General features: G+C 56.7%; 1 protein-coding gene across 1 annotated transcript in view; it reads right to left on the reverse strand.

The window, feature by feature from the left end:
• ITPK1 (inositol-tetrakisphosphate 1-kinase) overlaps positions 1–20,914 on the reverse strand; it is a 172,451-nt gene that overhangs the window by 132,958 nt on the left and 18,579 nt on the right. Inside the window, exon 2 of the mRNA XM_046647695.1 lies at positions 2,622–2,646. Coding sequence (XP_046503651.1) covers positions 2,622–2,646 — 25 coding nt within the window. The remainder of the gene's footprint in view (positions 1–2,621; positions 2,647–20,914) is intronic.

Genomic DNA, 20,914 nt, shown 5'->3' on the forward strand with positions numbered 1-20,914 from the left:
GAGGATCTGTGAAATTTACTTTCTTGAATGTGCTCCCACCCCCACCTCTTAGAGAGGTTATACACAAACACTTCTTTCAAGTAACTGGCATCATGATGCTTGGTACACCATAGTACCCAATAAATGTTACAATGTTACTACCCATATTGTTACCATTGTCACAAAATGGCAGGAAGAGAAATAACTCCTGTCACTGGGACAAACACTGCAGGATTTCACCACCCTTTTACAGTGTTGCTCCCTGACCCTAGGTCCCAACATCCTTTTGTCAAATAGTAGCCAAAGCCCAGGTAATAATAGGCCTGGAAGGAATTAGTAAATGGAGCAGTCTATTAACACGCAGAGGAGACGGAATTTGCAGAAAAGCCATGGGCTGCAAAGATGAACCGACCTGCAGTTAAACCCCAGCTCCACCACTTATCAGCTGAGCTCCCCAGAAGTCACAACATTCTGAGCCTCAGTTCCTCATCTCTAAAACGGGCATGAACCCTCACGTCACTGGGTGGCTGCACAAAATGAGACAATGCCCCTCGGGGCATGCGACACAGGAAATACTGCTGGTGGCTGCTGGCATGCTTATTCTCATCCTCTTCAAGCCCAGACACCTAGTGACTGGCAAAACGCCCTTCTCCAGCATCCAGCAGCCCACCAGCCGAGGGATCTGGCGCACAGAGGCCCAGCTGCTTGTGAAAAACCAGCCAAGCGGCTTGGCTTCCAATTTGTGCAAAGAGCCTTTCTCTACGCCTTGAAATTTCAAGCTCTCCAAACGCTTGGGGATGCCAGGGGGAGGTGAACGGAGAGATGTCTCGGTGGGTTTTATTTTTAAATGCTGGCATGGAAAGCGTCACTCTGGTCCCCAGCCACCACTTCCTCCCCCAAGTCATCACCAAAATGAACAGCAGACACATCAAGGATTTCATAACGCTTCCTCCGCCTGGTACATTCTCTAACAATGGCTCCACTCTCCCGTTCCACCCAGAGACTAAGTGGATTAAAGGTTTTAGTCTAAATCTTCCCAGGAAGCCATGGAAAGCCAACACTGACCCTGGGCTGTCCCTCACAGCCTGAAACCCCAAGGCCCTCTCCCCACCTCCCCTCCCGTGGCAGGTGGCAGCCCACTGTGTTACAGTCTGGGAGCCGGCGGGTACAGGATCAGGTATGGGGGAAGGGCCCCTTTCTTCCCCTTTTAAGCAGTGTTTGCTGGTGAGCACGTAAAGTCACTTCCTCTAAAATGGCTACCAACAGAAATTTCCTCGTGGACCCTCACAAGCGTCTGTAGCTAACCTCAGGGAAGCATCTGGCCCACAGCGAGCTCCAAGTATAGCTCCAACTATGAGTCCAGACCTCGGTGGTGGGTACGGAAGCATCTGCAAAGGCTGGGGACTTCCAACGTAATCATCAGAAAGGACTAAAAGACAAAAATAAGCCAAACCATCCTGGAGGAACAATGGTCTGCAACACCTAGCCTCAGAATGACAAATACGCAAGCACTCCTCCTCTGCCCACTGCTGGAGCCCCGGCAGGCATTATCAATCCATCCCTGCCCTCAGCCACTCACAGATTTAGCATCCTCCAGACAGGCACGACCAATCAATCAGAAAAGGCCCCAAAAGCATACTTCTTAGCCATTCCTGAACTCTGACTTCCTCCTTTTGCTGTATGGAGAGATTAAGGTCCACAGAAAAGCTCAGTGCAGATCACGCAACTTTGCAGAGCCAAGATGAGCCTGGATGAAAGTTCTAATGAGAGGCTTCCAGAAACTACCTCCTTCCCCAAAACAAACCTCAGCCTCCGGGTGACAAGTTTAACCCACAAACTACGAGGAGGGAGGCCAGAAGGAAGAATTCAGCAGCTCTCCACCAAGGCTGAGACTGAGGCACCCAGCCCCACCCACCCCCGTGGATGCTGTCAGAGCTGCACATCTATTTCAGAGCCACAGAGCCCGCCCCAGGCCCTGGGAGAGCTTCTCTCTCCATCCATCCTTCCTTCCCCAGCCAATGAGCTCCCAACCCAAATCCACCCCAGGGTGAGGCAACACAGGGATCAAGAGGCCCCACTTTCTCAGTCCACCCTCCAGAAGCCAGGGGCCCATAGAGAAGAGCAGGTGTGGCCAACTGACAACAGAAAAGGGGTCACTTGGGACAGGGGACGCACCCTGACTCGGGGGGAAAGGAGAAGGGGTGGGGACAGGAGTGGTCTTGGAGATGACACCACTCACAAGAATGGTCCAAGCTAGGAGAGGGCTCCTCCCCAAAGGGCTGAACAGTCACAGCAGGGGCCCAGGGGGCTGCTGCTCCCTCGGCAGAGCCTGAGGACAGGCACACGCAAACCGTGGGGGCATCAGGACCACAGACGTCTGGCTGAGTGGCCATGACCCCTCACCCTGCCCACCACAGACTCACCTCTCCCCTAGGCACCTCCTTCCACCAACAAAGCCACAGCAACTCCACAAACCTGAGAGACCACCAGCCCGCTCGTGTCCTGCCAGCGCAGAAACCACGGCAACTCCACAGGGGAGACGTGGAGAGAGGGCCAGGCGCCCAGGCTCTTCAGAGAGAGGGGAAAGGGAGCGCTGAAAGGCCCTCCACCCGAAAAATGGTGAGGGCGTCGTCCATACTCACCTGCACGACTTCTATCCCTCGCTTCCTGCGGAGAAAAACAAAGAAAACAAAGGTTAATCCAACGGGCAGGAAACATCCTTCCAGAAGTTCACTGCAGCCGGCTAGAGGCAGGATGAGGGGAGCTGGCAGCCACACCACTCAGGCCATGGTCCCCACAACAGCCTCATTTTCAACAGGAAGGTTTATGAGCTCCTAGCCGGTCCTTAATGCACCTTTTGGCAGAAAGGGAGGGTTAGTTCCCCAGAGGAACTTAGCTGGAGTTCTAGAGAGACCCTAAGTTGGCTGGTTTTCCTCACACCCAGCTGTCCAATCCAGGCCTGAGTGGGCGCAGCTCCAGCCAGGATGGCCCCGAGACCCTCCCCACCACCATATTCATCACCGATGGCCTGGCCATCCCTCCTTAACTCAGCCACCTCCCATGGCTCCCCATCTCCTCCCACCTCAGGTCTGACCCCTCGGCCTGGCCTCCCAGGTCTGCCTCAGCCCATCCACTCTCCCACATGCAGGAGGCCCCCAAACTCTTCCGACCTGCCTCCGCAGCTGGTCCAGCCTACTCACCCCGACCCCCTCCTCATATCCCTCCAAGGCTGGACCTCGTCTCCTCCATCTGTCCCCCACAATCCCATGGCCACTGTTCTCCTGCACACATGCCCTGACTCACCAATTTCAGAGTCTGGGGTCAGGGTCAGGGTCTCGGCAGAGGAGACCCTCAGGGCTTGCCCACCTTTACCTGCCCCGGCCTGCATTCCTTCCTGAGGGCAGCTCGGGCACCTCCAGACTTGGTCCACGCTTTCATCCCAGCCTGTAGGATGCGGTTCAGACAGGAGCTCTCCCAGGACGCCTTCCCTGACCCCCCATCCCTCACCCCCACCCAGAACCAGAACACTCCCGAAAACTCAGGGCCGCTGCTAGCCTGGCCCTTCGTTCTCGAGTTGTGACGGGCCGGCACCAGGGCAGCAAGCTGGGAAGGCACAGGGGTCCACATGGGCCGTGGACAGCCTGCCAACGGCTGTGCCCGCGGGCATTTCCCTGGAAAGAAGGGCCAGGCCTCCAGTCAGGAAACCTCAGGGATGGGAGCTGCCTCGCCCAAGCTGCTTCCCTGGAGCAGGGACGGGGCAAACGCAGTAACTGTGAGGGCCCTGTGCCTCGCGGTGGTGCCCACCGGGGACACCAACACTCCCTGCACGTTAACACAGCTCGGCTCCCGAGCCCGGCCCGGCCTGCGTCAGGAAGCACGACAGATGCATGGCCCCCGTGGGGCTCACAGTCTAAGGGAGGAGATGGCACCAATCCTGCGGGAACCCCCTGGCGACCGTGAGCAGGCACAGTCCCCCAGCACAGCACAGCCGAGGTGACACCCACCCATCTTACATGCGTCGGTTAGTTCATCCAACAAGTGTTTCAGTGCCTCTGAGAGCCAGGCCCCGAGTGGAACCTTGCGAGGAAGCCACCACACGAGACAGTGAGATGGAGGCCAAAGAGGGCTGCCCAGGTCACACTGTGGGCGGTGCCCAGATGGCCCTCCCCTCGACCCCCAACACCTCCATGGAACCCCGGGCCCCAAGGAACCCAATTTGAAGACCACGGTGGTAGATGCTTTCAAAGGTCCCTGCCCGTCACTCAGCTTCCCTGCAGTTCCGAAAGGAATGGTGGCCGGCAACTATTCAGCTTCCATGACTTCATGAGGGGACCGCCCAGACACAACAGCACAGCCTTGGGCCACCAGAGCTCACAGCAAGGGGACAGAGGGCGTCCCCAGGAACCTGTGCCACGCCCAGTCGTCAGCTCACTGCCCAGAGCCGTCAGCTCTGCCCCTGCCTCATTCCCAGGTCACCCTGGCCCCAAGTGAGCATTGGTGACAGCAACCTGCCACGATCACTCAGCTTGTGCCTCTGACTCGCCAGGTCAGGCTGGGTGGCTTCTCGACCTGCACCTGCTCCTGGGCAGAAATCTTACACGGCCGAGACAGAAGCCCCATGACAAGACCAGGGACCACACAACAGGAGAGAGACGAGCACTGAGGGAGACGGGGCGGCGCGCGGACGTGACCCACGCCAGGTGCACAGGGCTTCCGCTGGGCGCCGGGCCGGCCCAGGCTTTCCCTCCGAGTTAATCCTTGCGGCATCCAGATTATCCCGGCGTGTGGCTCTCCTCTCCTTATGCAGCCAGCCGCGGTCATTTCCAATCTGCCCACACTTGACATCGTCCCAGACGGCTCTCCCTCCCCGAGTCCTAAAAAGCTCACAGGGCTCTAACTTTGAAAACAGATGGAACCCGTAAAATAAAAGAAACAAAAGGGGGGAAAAAAAGTAATCTTGAGAACAGACAGGCTGAAAATCTCAAGTGGGGCTGAGCTCCCAGCAGCCAGAACAGTTTCTCCATAGCTCAGAACTTCAAGGACAGGATAAATTGTGACTCTGGCCAAAAAGAGGGGGTTTGGCTCCCCTTTCAGTCCACGTCAGGCCACACACGTACACTAGACATGCTCGATGGCAAGTGCTCGCTGCTGCTCACTAAGGCCTTCGGCAGCCCCACGAGGGAGGGACGGTGACAGCCCGTTAGCGGATGGGCAAGCTGAGGCCTGGCAGCCTCCAGAAGTGTGGGCGCTGGCTCCAGAGCCGGGCTCCCAATGCTCACAGGGTGACCGGCAGGGGAGGCCCTGGGAGGGGCGGGCCTGATCTCCAGGCTCCAGGACCTCGGAGTAAGGGGGAGACGAGCGGGGGCAGGGGGGAAACCACGTTCCCTCTGGTGGTGGGAACCCATGCACGCCACCGTGGCCCGCTCAGGGAAGTAAAACGGAAACCTGCTGGGGCTCACTTCTTCACCTGGAAGTTCTGCCGAACCAAGGCACCAACAACCCTCGTTTCCCTGCTGCAGGCTCCTGAAATCCGGAGAGTTCAGAAATCAAACCATGACGCCAAAGGGGAAGAGGGAGGAGGGGGCAAAGGAGGGAGGGAGATGGGAAGAGCGGAGAAGGGAAGAGAAACCAGAGAACTCACCGTCAAGTGATTAACCACTCCTCCCAAAAACCCCAGCTCCATGACCCCACGCCACAGACACGCTCGTTTGAAGCTGGGGCTGTTAACGGCCACACTGTTGGTGACAGCAAAAGAGCTCCCAAGAGGGGCCACTAACAAACGGAACGCTGTCGAAGGAATATTACGCAGCAGGAAAAAGGGGTGAAGCGCTCCTCACACCCGCACAGCATTATTTCCAGACACTGCTATGTGAAAACGTAAGCACAAAGCCCTGCATGCTGCGTGCAAGTATCTGGGTTAAGAACAACTCCAAGACAAGAATGAGTACTTGTGTACACACAGTACAAATGTAAAGTACTACAAGTGAACAGGGGTAGCGGGACCTCTGGTCAAGGGCCAAGGCGGCTAGGGGTTGGGTGAGGAGACTTCCCTTGCACTGTGCGCCCTCCTGCAGCTCTTGAATTTTGTGCCACTGTCTCTCACATATTCTCAAAAACTAGAGAAACATATTTTTTAAATAGTTGCCAGGCTGGCCCCGTGGCCGAGTGGTTAAGTTCACGTGCTCCACTGCAGGCGGCCCAGGGTTTCGTTGGTTCGAATCCTGGGCGCGGACATGGCACTGCTCATCAAACCACGCTGAGGCAGTGTCCAACATGCCACAACTAGAAGGACCCACAACGAAGAATATACAACTATGTACTGTGGGGCTTTGGGTAGAAAAAGGGGAAAAAATAAAATCTTTAAAAAAAATAATTACTGCTAAAAATAAATAAATAAATAAATAGTTGCCAGCCTTCCCAGTGCCTGGTTTAAAGTAGATGCCTGAAAAAGGCATGAACCAATTGATCGATAGATCGATGCAGTGAAGCAAAGGACCTCAGGATTTATCTAGAAAAGTTTCCAAGTTCTGCTCGAAGAGGAGCTGAATTAACACCCATCCCGGGGCCACGGGACTGTCACGCATCAGAGGATTCAGCTCGCGGTCTGCGTCCACTCAAACACTCGGGGCCTGGGAGACAGGTTGGGAGGGAACCGGCCGCAGCGTTAACTGTGGCTGCAGAAGGAGAGCGATGTGTGTGGTTTTCTCCTTTACACTTCCTGGTATTTTCTAGTGTTCTAAAACGAACACAGATATTACTTCCAAAATTACAGAAAAAGTAACAATAAAAGTTAAATAATTACAGAATTTTATTAAAAGCCTGCTCCTTGAGAAAATCTTTATAGGCCGTAAAACAGTCATTTTCTTGATAAATATTGCATTAATAAGTTTTGGATGGAGGCCTACCCCACAGCTCATAATATAAACTTGCTTTTCCACAAGCTGGATAACTGATGGAGAAGGATCCATTTTGGACAAGGGACTCCCCCCGCCAACCCCCCCCCCCCCCCCCCCCCCCCACCCCCCGAAGCCCAGGGAAAGCACAGCCTTGGGGAATTTCAAATACTCATTTACAAAACCAACTATCCTCTCGTAGGAGGAGGGAGAGCAATCAAAGAGGGCTTGAGGGAGGAAGCGAGATTTGCCATTTGAACAAAAACTGAAGGAAAACTATAGACCCTGGGGAGAAGTTAAAGAGGAATAACATGAGTGCCCCCTTCCCAAAAGAAGTCTGGGGATGTGGGAGCATAAGACCCACCGAGGGGGCAGGCAGGGGCCATGAAAAGCAGACAGTAGATGTAGGCTAGGCAGGCCCCAGAGGCCTGGACTGTCACAGTGCATTGGCCTGTAGGTTCCAAATGCTAAGGCAGGTGACTAAGAGTCACCACGGGAACTTGTCAACCAATTCAAGGTCCAACGCTGAAGGCTCTGGTTCAGGAGGTCTAGGGGCAGAGCCTGAGAGGGATCCGGGGCTGGTCACACTCCAGGCGTTGCTCAGGAGCAGCCAGGTATGGGAACCGCTGCTCAAGCACGAGGAGCAGCAGGACAGACTTGCCTGGGGGTGGGGTGTTCATTCAGAGGCAGCCCTTCCAGGTCCTGGGGACAGAAGGACACAAAAGAACTAGAAGCAGCTATGGTGCTCAGAGTCTGGGCGCAGCAGGCTGAGGCCACACACCAGCACCGGGAGAGGACACTGTAGGAAGATGATAACTCTTCCATTTCTTCAACAGTCATGCCAGGAGGAGGTTAGAAGCCCAGGACTGAGCTGAGCGGACAGTCCAGGGTTAGCAAAACACAATCTGGGAGGGCAGGTGGAGGTGGAAGGGGGGTTGTGTCCCCAAGAGGAGACCATGGACCCAGACCCAACTACATCTTGTGCCTCAGTGTCCTCACCTGTCAAGTGAGGAGACTCCTGGAACCACCCCACAGGACTGCTGGGGCCCACACTGGAGCCGAGGGCTTCTGTTCCTTCTGCTCCGCTCTGCCTTTTGGAGGCGCCCCTCCTCTGTCCCACACGGTTCCAATGGGCACTCAAACAATCGAGGGGCTGCACCCCCTCCAAGTGGGCACGTGGCCTGCACCACACTGGGTTGCAGGATGGGCATGGGGCCCAAGCCAGGCCAGTCCTGGGCCTTTTGCAGGACAGGTCCTGAGGGACTGTGACAGCAGGAAAGGTCAGAGGACACCATGGCCACATTGACCTGTGCAGCCAGACTCTTGAGAAGGAGAAAAGGCCAGCGTTCTCTAGCCGGAGGTCAAGGCCTGAATCCAGGCCGGAGCCTGTCCTTGCTGAACTCTCAGTTATAGACTTTGCTTAAGCCGGTTTATGCTGAGTTTCTGCCACTGGCCGCTGTCCTGCTCACCACAGCAGGTGCTTAGTAAGTGACAGCAGCTACACTTCCTGAGGATGAGAAAAATTGCCCTGGATGACCTGGTGCGGAGGGAGTGGGGACCACAAGGAGTCCAATGAAGACGATAACATGAGGAGGAGACAGGAGCAACGTCCCAGAAGCCAGCGAGGCAGGACCATCAAGAGGGAGAAGCATCCATGAGCCCTCGCCACAACGAGGCCACGTTAAGGCCTGAGGTGCGGCTACTGGATGTGGTGTCAGGAAGGATAACACGGACACAGGGAGACAACGACCCCCACTGAGCGGCAGGCCTGCCTCACAGCCGAGAGGGCCCAGTGAGAACCAGCAGCAGGCACAGAACAGGTTGCTGAGCCGCCGTGGGTCTCAGCTTTCACATTTGATAAATGGGTATGACCTTTCCAGCCCAGTGGGACCTTCCGGGGCGGGTGTGACACCCGAGGGCTGCAGGCGAGTGCAGCCCAGGAAATGGTGAATCAGCCGGGGAGAGAGAGAGCTCTGCCGAGACCCAGATGCACCCTCCAACCAAAAAGTCCAGTGACAGCTGGGAGAACTGCCGGCGCTCAGAGAGAGCAGGGCAGCGACTGAAGAATAGGGAAGTCTATCAAAAACGGGGCCCTGGGATTCAACAAGACCTGCTTTCCCGCAATAGGCAAGGCCACAGCCCCTTGCCTGCCCTCCAGACACAGCTGAGGGCCGGCAGGGCAAACCGCCACTGGAAAGGGGGCCTGCAGGACAAGCCAGCTGCAGAGGGATGCCAGGCCGGCCTCGGGGGCAGCCCCACAGCAGAGTGATGGGGCGGAGCGGGAGGCCCTCCCACCAGCGGGCCCAGAGCAAGCAGCAGCACCTGCACCCAGAGCTAGACCCACTGGGAGACAGGCGGGGAGTAATTACGCAAGTGGAAAGCCGGGCACGCTCTCACCCAAGCCATTTGTAGCTCGGCTCGCTAATTACCAGACTCCAGGAACCCGGAATAACAAGGCCCGTTGACACCCACAAGGCCTGCCAGCAACCTCCTCCCACCTCTCCCTGCCTTGCAGGGGGTAGGGCTTGTGGAACGTCTCCCAGGGACTCGGGGTTCCCTGAGCAGGAGGCTGGGCCTCCTCTCTCCCCGGTGAGTGCACAGGGACACGCTGTCCGGCTGCCTCAAATGCCGCCCCAGCGTCACCCCTAACCCACGCTCAGGGTCAGCCCCTGGGGAGCCTTCCTGGCTCTCCCTCTCCGCAGAGACCCCCACGCCACAGCACTGATACGGAGTTGCCTGGCTCTGTGCTGCCAACGCCCCCCCAGGCTAAGAGCTTTGTGGCGGACATTAATGGGGGCCAGAAATACCGTGAGTTCCCCTCCTGGGCACTCCCCCCACCCCACCAGATTAGGCAATGAAATGTGCACAGAAGTGACTCATGTCACTTCCAAGTAGAAGCATTTAACTGCCAGTGGCCAACCCCCCGGTCAGCCCTCCTAGAGCTCAGTAACTGTGGAAGCACTAGGTCACAGGCCCCAAAGCCAGCCCGGACCCCCTCCTGGAAAGGAACCCAGCCGGGTGGCAATGAAGCCAGGCTGGGAACAAGAAAGAAACTATTAAGAGGACCATCAGTAGCAGTGGTTCTCAACCAGGCAATTTTGCCCCCAAGGGACATTTGGCAACACCTGAAGACATCTGACTGTCACAACTGGGGGACGTGCTACTGGCATCCAGAAGGTAGAGGGCCTACCAGGCACAGGACAGCCCCCTAAAATAAGGAATTACCGACCTAAACTGTCCACAGCGCCAAGGCTGAGAAATGCCGGGTACAGCCGACCAGCACTGAGCCGCCGCAGCGCTGTCCAGGATGGGGACGAGCCATAAATAAACCCGCTGTTGCAAGAGCTTCCAAGGGGGTACTTATTGCAGCCTAACCTGGCCTATCCTGACGAATAAACGTTCCTTGAGGAAACAGGGCTTGTACCCTCTGCCCACACCGCAAATTCTTAGCACGATACCCGGCACATGGCATCTGGAGGTGCAGCACAGAAGGCATCGCGAGGCGGGGGCCGGCAGCCCCAGTCCCTCCTCTCATCTAACCGCCCCAGGAAGGACCCTGTTCTCTAAAAACACCCAAGCCTGACATAACTGTGCCGTGGCACAAGCTGTTCCCTCTGCCAGAATGCCCTTCCTCCCCTGGCAAACTCCTGCTCCACCAGCAACAACAGCTCCCACAGCATACTTGCCAGCAGGCTGTTCCTGCCGCTTCCCTGGGCAGAAATGATGGCTCTTAGCCATACAGCCATCTGACACTTAAGACTGCTCTGCGCTGCATTTCGGACTGTGAGCCCCTGAGGCCAGAGGCTGTGTTCTTTATTCCAGCACCCTGTGCCCAGTGCACAGCCCACACCTCATGCAGGCCCTTCCTGAATGAGGATCCCAGCCTCCCAGTGCGGGGCTCCAGCCCTGAGCCGCCCCTGCCTGTCGGCTTCCTCGGCCGCCTGGTTTACTTGGTGGTGGTTTGATAATTTGGATTTTCCTCCTATTAACAGTGCCAGAAGCTGAAATGGCCCAATATAAAGGCAACATACGAACAGAATTTTAAAGCCAGTACAAACATCTTAATTGTTTGGACAGCTCCGGGAAAGAAACAGATAAACTGGACGCTGCATTATGTCTTCTTTTTGGGGGGGGGGAAGACCCCTTCCCTTGATTGGACAGTCACCAATTCCCGTCACTGAAGACTTTCCTCCATACTAGGTGCCCCACCTGGAGGAGGAGGCGGGCCACAGGGTCCCTGCAGTGCAGAGACGGCAGCGTGAGTCAGCATGTCCCTTCAGGCCCAGAACAAGCCCACAGGGTCCCTGGAAGCGGCTTTTCCTCCTGAACCCAAGATGTGGGCGAGAGGCAGACCTGGTGACTCACCTTCCTGGCACCTCCTGGAAGAAAGCAGAACCACCCAGGCCGAGGGGCCTTTGCTACTGAGGCACACGGCAGCCCAGAGGCCTAAACACCTTTGAAACCACTCCATTTTCAGGATGGGGAAACTGAGGCAGGGGTGGGCTGGAGATTACCAAGGATGTGTTCTGCTGCATCCAAAGTGCCACCATTTCAGATTGGAAATCACCCCAGCTTTTCATCTGAAAACAAATGTTGAAATTCCCTTAATGGCATTTGACACGCCCCCACTTTTTAATATAAAAATCTTCTACTTGAAATTCCTTTTAAGTCTTTCACTACTTCCTTGCAGGTGCTGTAATGAGCAGGAGACCCACAGGGGCTGCAGGAAGGGCTGGTTCCAGCGCTCCCACCACTACTACCACCCCAGCTATCAGTCTGCCTGCCCCAGGGCTAACGACTCAGTCTGTTCTCTCCACAGCAGTTTCTTATTCCCAAGAATGCAAAGTCCCTTTAACATCAGCCTAATGAGCACAGTGAGCCACAGCAGGGAGCCAGGAATTCCCACACCGACATTTCCCTCCTTTGGACCCGCTGGGGGAGGGAGAAGTCTGCTCAAGAAGGTCTGAGTTTTTTAGCACCCATCCTCAGGGTACCACAAGCTCTTAAAATAACTGCACGAACGTGTGTCCCAGGCCTGCGATCTGGGATGCTGACATCTTTTTAAAGGCTGCGTTCCAAAGTAGATAAAACATCTCCATCCCCCCAGATGCTGCTGCTAGCACCCCCTCAAAGCAACACTCCCTCCTGGCCTGAGGGCTGGAGTCTAAGGACACGAGGAAGATTCTCTGAGCCCCCGTTTTTAGAGGGTCTGTGCCCTGACGCTGGGCCTCCAAGCACAGGAGTGCAGAGTCCCCGTCCAACTGTCATCAAACATTTGCTGGGCTTCTCTGTCCAGCCCCGGGCTGGCTCAGGAACAGAGGGGTCCCCAAGCCACAAGCCCTGCCTAGAGATGCGAGCAGCCACAGGGCCCCTGAATACAGCAGGCATCTGGGTGATGGCAGGGGACACGGGAAGGTGACTGAAGACTGCTGTCTGAGCTGAGCCCCGGGGTGACCAGGAGGGAGGCTGCCAAGCAGCAGGCACGGCTAGGGCAAAGCCAGGGCCTCCGGGCCCCTCTGCCACAAGCACCAGGGTTGCTGTCACATCACAGCAAAGGTGAGGTTAGCCCCCCCAATCCCAGAAAACTTAAACCAGGAAGTACCTTATTCAAATATTCCCCCAGCCCCTCAGCTATTTACAGGATGGCCAATGGGAAGGCAAGCCCAAGGAATCAGGGACCAACCTCATCCACTGGTCTGTGATTAAGGGTAGGGAGTCAGAGGCCGGCCCATGGCCAAGTGGTTAAGTTCACGTGCCCTGTTTTGGCAGCCCAGGATTGCGCCAGTTCGAATCCTGGGTGCCGACCTGGCACCGCTCATCAGGCCATGGTGGGGCGGCGTTCCACATAGCACACCCAGAAGGACCTACAACTAGCATATACAACTACGTACTGGGGGACTTTGGGGAGAAGAAAAAAAAGAGGAAGATTGGCAACAGATGTTAGCTCAGGGCTAATCCTCCCCAAAAAGAGAGCAGGGAGTCAGAGCCTGGCTCTGACCTTGACCCCACCTGTCCCCATCAGGCCCGAGAAAGTCACTGTTATGAACACTGTATTAATTTCCTACTGCTATTGTAACAAATTACCACAAACGGCAGTGGCTGAAAACAATGCAAATGTCTTCTCTTACGGTTCCAAGGTCAAGAGGCTGCGTTCCTCCCCCAAGAGAAGGCACGCGTTTCCCTCCTCCGGTTCTCAGGCTGCCTGCACTCCTTGGCTCCTGGCCACATCACTGTGACCTCTGCTTCGGTTGTCACATCTCCTTCTGACCCTCCCATCGCCCTCTTATGAGGACCCCTGTGATTACACTGGGCCCACCCAGGTAATCCGTGATAGTCTCCCATCTCAAGACCCTTAACCTTTGGCACATCTGCAAAGTCCCTCTGCATGTAAGGTACCGTATACACAGGTTCTCACCCCCCACTCCAAGGCCCCCTGGCTCCACTGAAGGCCACATCCCTCAGATCCTGCCAAGTGGCAGCAACAGACACTCCCCAAACAGAGGTGTCTGGAGCCTGAGCCCAGCACCTGGGCACACTGAGGCCACAGGGGCCTGCTGAGCCCCCATTTACAGGCCTGGGGATGCCAGGCCTGTAAATGGCCTCAGCCCCATTCCAGATGAACTGAGCACCCGACTCTAGAAACAGGCGGCGGCTTCATCTCGTGCCCGAGACCCTCAAATCTTAGGGAGGATTCCAAAGGCCTGGGCACAACCCAAACAAAGGATGGGTAATACTAGTAATTCCCCGGCCCCCCACTCCACCCTCAGGTCTGTTCTCCTCAAGCCAGGGAGCCGCCTCTCCTCCCCCGGCCAGCCACTGCCCCAAGTCTGGGCTGAAATCCTTCCTCAGACCCTCAACCCCCAGGAGGCTGGGGGAGGGGCGCTGTCGTCCCCGGGAAGGCCTGCGGGGAAGAACCCAGAAGGCAAGCTGTGACTGGCCTCAGACGTCCCGAGACCACTGTGGAGTGGGCACTGGACATGCTCCAGGTCAGGCGAGGCCCAGAAGCAGGGGGAGCCGACAGGCCTGTCTCTGCCCCTCCTCAGGGTTGACAGCTTCTCCCGACTGTGATGTCACCTCAAATCCACGCTTCCCAGGCAGAAGGAACCCTTCCTACAAAGCCGAAAGGACGAGGAAACCGATTTCAGCTAAAGGAAGGCTGACCAGGCAGGGGGTGATCGCCCCATGGTGGGAGGGATTCAAGCAAAGGCCGGATGGCCACCGTCAGGGAGGGAGAACTGTACACGGGGAAAGTGGTGGAATTAATGTCTTAGGAACCCCTTCTGATCTCTAAAGGTTTCTGAACCTACCAAAAAGCGAGAGCAATGGGCAGGTCACAGGACTCACGAAGGCAAAGGTGCTCCAAAGGGTAGGCCGGCTGGGCCTCCAAGGGGGAAAGAAGGAGCCTGGGGCCTCAGAGGGCCCCACTGCCAGAGATTGAAAACCCAGGGCCTGCTCCCGGCAGGGGGGCATGCACCCCCACCTTCCTCTTGCCCAGCCTCCCACCCTGCCAGGCTCTGCAGCTGGGAGCTGTGGTAACAGGCCCCAAATAGTGAGAGAAATGCCTCAGAGAGCCCTAAACAGGGTGGTCACAGCAGCCGCCAGCCAAAGCCAAGAGCTGGGGCCCCGGCAGAAGTGAGCAATGCCAAAAAGAGGAAGCCCTGATTCTAGCCAGAAGGGAAGAAGGCTTGAGTGGCGGCAAAGGGCAGCCGCCCTGCCTCAAGAGACACAGGCCTCCATCCTGACGGCCACCGGGACCACCAGGCCACCGTGCTGCTGTCCCTGCACACTCCCCTAGGGGCCCAGCCTGTGACCCTCTACATCTAAGGTGTGACTCATCACCTCGCTGCCCCCTACCCCAGGCCTCCTGCGCTTCCTTTGACCCCCCCTGGCACTCAAGGCCTCTGCAGCAGGCGCCCACCTCCTCCCCCAGTGATGCTCACCCATCCGTTCCCAGCACACCTGGCTCCGTGCCCTCCTGCACAGGCTGGTTCCCCCACACCTCCAACCACATGCCTCTACACTGTAGCGCTCCCCCCCTCCCCGAGTCTGGAACACCCCAACCCCTTCCCGCCACCCACACTGGAAGCTTCTTCCTCAAATGTCCTCCCAGAGGGCAGCCCAAGTGTAAGGCCACTGAGGAGCCAGGGAGGCGGCTCCTGACTGGAAGGGCCAGCGAACGGTGCTTCCTCCTCATCTGGATGCCTCCCTCCCCAGGGACAAGGATGCAGCCCACCTGTTCCAATCCTTGTTGGGGGGGTTCTACTGTCCGTGCCCACTTCCCTGACTCAGGATGCTCATCTGCTGGACGACTCTCCAGGGATGATCTGAACGCCAGGATAAGAACTCGAGAGAGGGAGGAACGAGCCCAATTTTCAGGGAGTGGGGAGAGGAGGCTTACTTTTTTTATTTTGCCAGTTTTCTCAAACTAAATTCCTCCAGATGACTTGCTTTCTCATGAACCACCTTTTATATCCAAGGCATTCTTCTATCCATTATTTCATGCATACTTCTCGAGCACCTGCTCTGTGACCAGCACGGTCCCAACACCTAGGACACAACAGTGAAGACAACAGAAAGGGTTCTGGTCCTCCAGGAGCTGACAACATGCAGAGGAGGGTGAACAAGAGAACAGCTGAAGTAAGTGCAACGTGTGACATGTTCTGGAAGGAACACTTGAGAGGCTGAGGCAGAGAAGTGGGGACTCTGCTGAGATCTAAAGGCTCAGAAGGAGCCAGTGGTGTGAGCATGGGGAAGGAGCATGCTAGGCAGCAGGAATGGCATATGCCAAGGTCCTGAGGTAGAAAAGATTGAGAGCAGCTGAAGAACTAAGAAAAGATCATGGAGGCAGAGACACGATCAGGAGTGTGAGGGGCAGGAAGCATGCCTGGGGCCCTGAGGGGCCGTTCTTGTGCTGTTTGGTTACCCAGGCCAAGAAATTCTCCTTTTGCTTAAGCTCATCTGAATTGGGTTTTCTTTCACTTGCATCTACAAGAATCCTGGCTCCTACAACATCCAAAACAAAGCACCACATTCCATCACCTTCTCCACCAACGTGAGCCTCAATCTTGAAAGCAGACACCACCTCCCATCCAGTCGCCCAAGAAGAGCCCAGCATGACCCTCCACTTCTCCTCTCCCTCGTCCCCTGCCCCATCCGGTCACCACACAAAGGTTTCAACGGGGCCTGCAGGCAGCCAAGGGCCAGTGGTCCCTCTCCCAGGAGGTGGCCAACTGCACGCTAGAAGGAGGGGCAGGAAGAGAAGAGCAGATGGTCTCTCGGTTGAGGGAAAGAGAGAAGCCCCCAGTAATGCTGGCTGGCTGATTGCATATAATTATGAAGGAAAAACGTTCTTTAAAATTAGCTTCCCCAAAGCGGATATAATTGTAAGTGTCCCTGGCAGTGCGATTACAGCGTCAGCCCAACAAATGTTTTATCATCAGCACAGATCATTCAGGCCCCTGCAGGCAGAAAAATTACAATGCCAACAAAGGCGCCGGGGCCAGACAGCTCCCAGAGAAGCACTTCCAGCTGCCCAGGGAAAGCCCCGGCCCAGAAAACCCAGCTCAGAACCGGCCCCGCTCCCCTGCACACCTGGCTCAGGGCCAGTCCCCAGAAGGCACAAGGCACATCTTTCTTCCTACTTTCCTTCTTTCTCTTTAGGGTCTCTGATGTTCAGACTCAAATCCCAAGAGCAGCCATTAATAACAACAAGGACAGTTTCGCAGATTGTAAATGGCCACGTGCCGTACTTTGTGCCTCAGTTTTCCCATCTGTAAACTGGGCGTGACAATGGCGTGTATCTCACGACCTGCTGGAGGATGGAATGATGCCTGGCACATAGTGAGCATCCATCAGTGTCACCACAATCCTCCTCCTCCCGTTTAACCTCGGAACAGTGCTGGCCTGGTTCTGCAGAGGGGGAACCTGACACTCAGAAAGACTAGAGGAGCCATTCAGCTATGGGTGAAGAGCAGGATGCAAACCCAGCTCTGCCTGAGTCCAAACTCCACACTCATCGCAATGAGTCCTTGCTGGGCTCGAGGGATAATGGAAAAGGCGCTTCTCTGAGCTTCTCAGGATGCCACTCCTGGGAGAGCTGACAGACCAGCATGCACTCAGACCTCAGCGGGCAGCCCGGCCCTCTCCAGCCTGGCCACACGACCCTCTTCAGAACTCGGGGCTTTGAAACGTCACAGGCTCTGGCTGGGTGGCTGGCCTCCACTATTCCTCTCTCCCTCCAGGGGAGGCCTTCTAGCTCTGGGCCCTCCACTCCTTGGGTCCTTCCATTCTATACGCAACAGAACCAAGGCCCAGAACTAAGAGGAGCCTGAGGTCACAGGGAGAGTCAGGAGGACATCAATAAACTGTCACCAGGCCCCCATGATAAGCCCAGCACGAGTGCATGAGAGGCACCCCACACTGGCATCTCCAATCCATACCAGCATCCAAGGAGAGGAAGGGCTGCCACAGCCCCATTTCAAAAATGAGAACAGTGAGGTCCAGAGAAGCATCAACGGACAGGTTCAGGGTCTCCAACAAGGGAAGAGGAGAGCCATGCCCTGCCTCCCAGGCCAGAGAACTGGCCACACTGAGTACCCACCAACACACTGCCACACAGGCCTTGACTGGGGTGGTGAGGACAGTGAGCAGGCCATCCCCACACCTGGTGGCTGGGTGGCAACAAAGCCAGGCTAGCCCTGGTTCTTGCTGAGCGACTGTGCCCCCAGGGGATATGTGGCAATGCCTGGAGACGTTTTTGGTTGTCACAGCTGGGGAAGGAGAGGCACCCAGGAAGCAGAGGCCAGAGATGCTGCGAAACACCCCAAAATGCACAGGATAGCCCCTAACAAGTAGAAGGATCCAGCCCAAAATGTCAGGAGTGCCAAGGCTGAAGAACCCCGAGCTACGGTAACCTGTGAATGATTCCGATCGAGAGGGGGTTGGTTCAAAGAAACAAAACTTTCAATTAAATAAATATGCACGCGTTCGTGCACATATGCATCTATGTACATATGGGTATATGCATGCACACGTGTCTGCTTGCATGTGCCGGAATATCCTGGAAGCATAAAAAACTAGGAACAATTCCAGGAAGCAAGCTGGGGTGAAGGGGCATCGCCAGGACAAGAAGACCCTTTCAACTGTCAGTCCTTTCTCATCTTTTGATTTGAATGTGTGACTGTACTATTTCAGTTCATTTATGTTCTCTTAGAAATAAAAAACTCACCCTTCGCGGCATGTACACAGTCTCAACCTCCCAACCTCCATTCGGACAGCCTCTGGAGCAGGAAAATCCGAGGCCAGCCTCCCACACGCCTGCCTGACAACTCCGGGATCAGATCCTCACTGAGAATGCCCACCAAGGCACAAGGTTCCACCCTACCCCCCGCCACCCTCCAAGCCTGCCACCCCCCAGGCTGGGCTCCCCCAGCTGACCACAGAGCCTGCGGGTGACCCAGCTGAGCTGGGCATGCTGTGGTCCTGGCTGATGCCAACCAGGCCAGCCAAATTCCTGTCCCAGTACAGCCAGTCTCGGGAACGTGTGCTCACCAGCCTGGGGCACCAGGAGACTCCAGAGGGTCAGGGGCCGGATGCCAGGGGGATGGACTGGAAGGGCGAGTGAGCTCGGCCTCAGCTAAACTCCCAGGGCCCCAGGCATGCTCCCCACCAGCTACTAAGTGACCCACTTCTCATGCCACTCCTCACGCACCTGTCTCCCAAGGGCCCCACCCCAATCACGATACCAACGTCCCCCACAGGAACATCTCACCCGGGCTGGCTGACACCCAGCCGGCCTTTCTGGCAGATGCCTCATCTGGTCCTCACAACAACCCTCCCCCTACTCCCCACCCGGCTCTCCCCTCTGCACGCTCATCACCATCTGTCCCTCCAACCAGAAGGGCAGCTCATAAAAGCAGCCCTTCGTTCTCTTCTAGGACCCACGGCCATGCCCGGACGGACTCAATGCCCATTTCCTGACCGAATAAGCAGACGAACAAACACCCCATGCTGCGGGGGAGGCACACCCCACGTTTACAGAAGCATCACAGCAGATGGTGCCGCCCAGTTCCGGAGCCCCAAGGGCAGGGCTGGGGTTCAGTAGACCGCCCCTCAGAACCCAGCTCACTGCCCGGCTGCTTCCAGCCCTTCCCCAGTCCTCAAACTACCCGTTCTCCCAGCAAGGAATCTGGGGGCACTGAACACCCCAAACCCAACAGGATCTTGTCCCCAGCCGACCTAACCTGCACTCTATCCACACACCCACTTCCCCACGGGGGCAGGCCCTGGCCTCCTCCCTCCCTCCCCTCCGAGGCCCATGACCAGGGGTCAGCAGGGTTTCTAAACCGGTGCTTCTCAGACACAAATGTGCAACGTGCACACGGCCCCCTGCGCATCCTGCTAAGATGCAGCTTCCAGTCAGGGGTCTGCAGTGGACGAAGCTTCTGCAGTTCTCTTGAGATCCCGAGTGCTGAGGCTGCCTGCCATCTCATGAGCAGCCAGGTCCTAAAGATCCTCACCTCCGGCCATTGGTCCAGTCCACCTGCACTGCCTGGACCACCGTCACCTCTTGCTCGGACAACCATAGCGTCCTCCCACCCCCTGGAGCCCCCAGTCCCAGTCTTGCCTTCTCCAATCCATCCTCCAAGGTACTGACCAGAGCCCACAGTGCCTCTGCCCGCCCTGCTTTCCTGCCAGCTATGGCCCCACAGCCTTCCAGCCAAAGCCCAAACTCCTGCAACAATGGTTTACAGGATCCTGTGCGACCTGGCCTGATTCACCCAGAGTGCCAAGCTCCAGCCAGATCGAACTTCTCTCAGCTCCTGGGATGCTCTTTCCAAGTCCACTGCCTCAGCTCCGCCCCTCCCAAGAGGGGGGTCTGGGGGTCATCCCAGCTCTTACACCAGAGCATCCTCTGTGAGAGCAGGGGGGACCGCACCTGAGGGCATGCGGGGTCTCCTTCTCCCTCCACTGCGGGAACAGTCCCATGGGGGGAGGGGACTGCCAGGCATGAGGCTGAGGGCAGACCTAGGAAGGAGCTGCTCTTGGGCCACTTCAGAATGAGAGACAGGAAACAAGAAGCAGAACTGTATCTCTGTCAGCCTGCTCTGGAAACTCACCTGTTCCCACAGCTCGGAGGGGCTAAGAGGGGACATCCCCCCACCCCCGCCCACCACCCACACAGCTAAATCAACAAGAGGCTGTTGGTCAGACGCAGCCTCAAGGAGCTCATTTAAAAGCCACCATTTTATTATCCAGTAAGTAGTAAACGTGGACCTCTCGTCCCTCGCAACTAGCCCTGAAGGCGGGGACTGTCATCATCCCTGACTGGAGGCTTAGAGACCTGCAATGACCTCCCAGTGGGGCAGCCAGGATCCGTGCACCAGGGGGGCCCCCTTGGGGCTCTGCGCTCCTAACCACTCAGTGTGGGTGTAGCCACACCTGCCACTCACAGAGTGGGGACGAGACTCAGTGGGTGCTCCTTCCTCTATGCCCCATCTCGCTGCTTTCTAGATGCTCTCCCAGGCTTCCAGTGGCTCCCTGCAGCCCCCATGGGGACACCCCCGACCCGACACACCCACAGTCCCTGTTTGAGGACCCCTGAACCCAGAGCATCACACCTTCGCACGTGCTGGCTCACTTACTACCTGGACTACCTTAAATCCACACCTGGCAACCCAATGAGCTCCTTCTGGGCCTCAGAGACCCAGCTGGGGGTCACCTCCCGAAGCCTTCCTCAACCTTCCCAGACGGAGACAGCTGCCTGCCCACCCCCACTAGCACCATTTCTTGAGCACAGCTGGTCTAACCCCTCAGTGCTTCTCGGTCAGTCTCCTCCACCCAACTGAGCCCCTGGGCTATGGAAAGTCCCTGTGTCCCCAGCCCCTAGTGCAGCGTCTAACCCAGACCCACGGCACTACCTGAATACCACCACCACAATAACGATGCCACCCACCTGCCACTTAGCAAGGACCTAGGATGGGGTGTTTCTAATATTCATAAGTAAACCAATGTGCCAGGCAGTGAACTATGGGGCTTCATAC

Source organism: Equus quagga, chromosome 20 (genome assembly GCF_021613505.1).
Source record: "Equus quagga isolate Etosha38 chromosome 20, UCLA_HA_Equagga_1.0, whole genome shotgun sequence".
Lineage (NCBI taxonomy): Eukaryota > Metazoa > Chordata > Mammalia > Perissodactyla > Equidae > Equus > Equus quagga.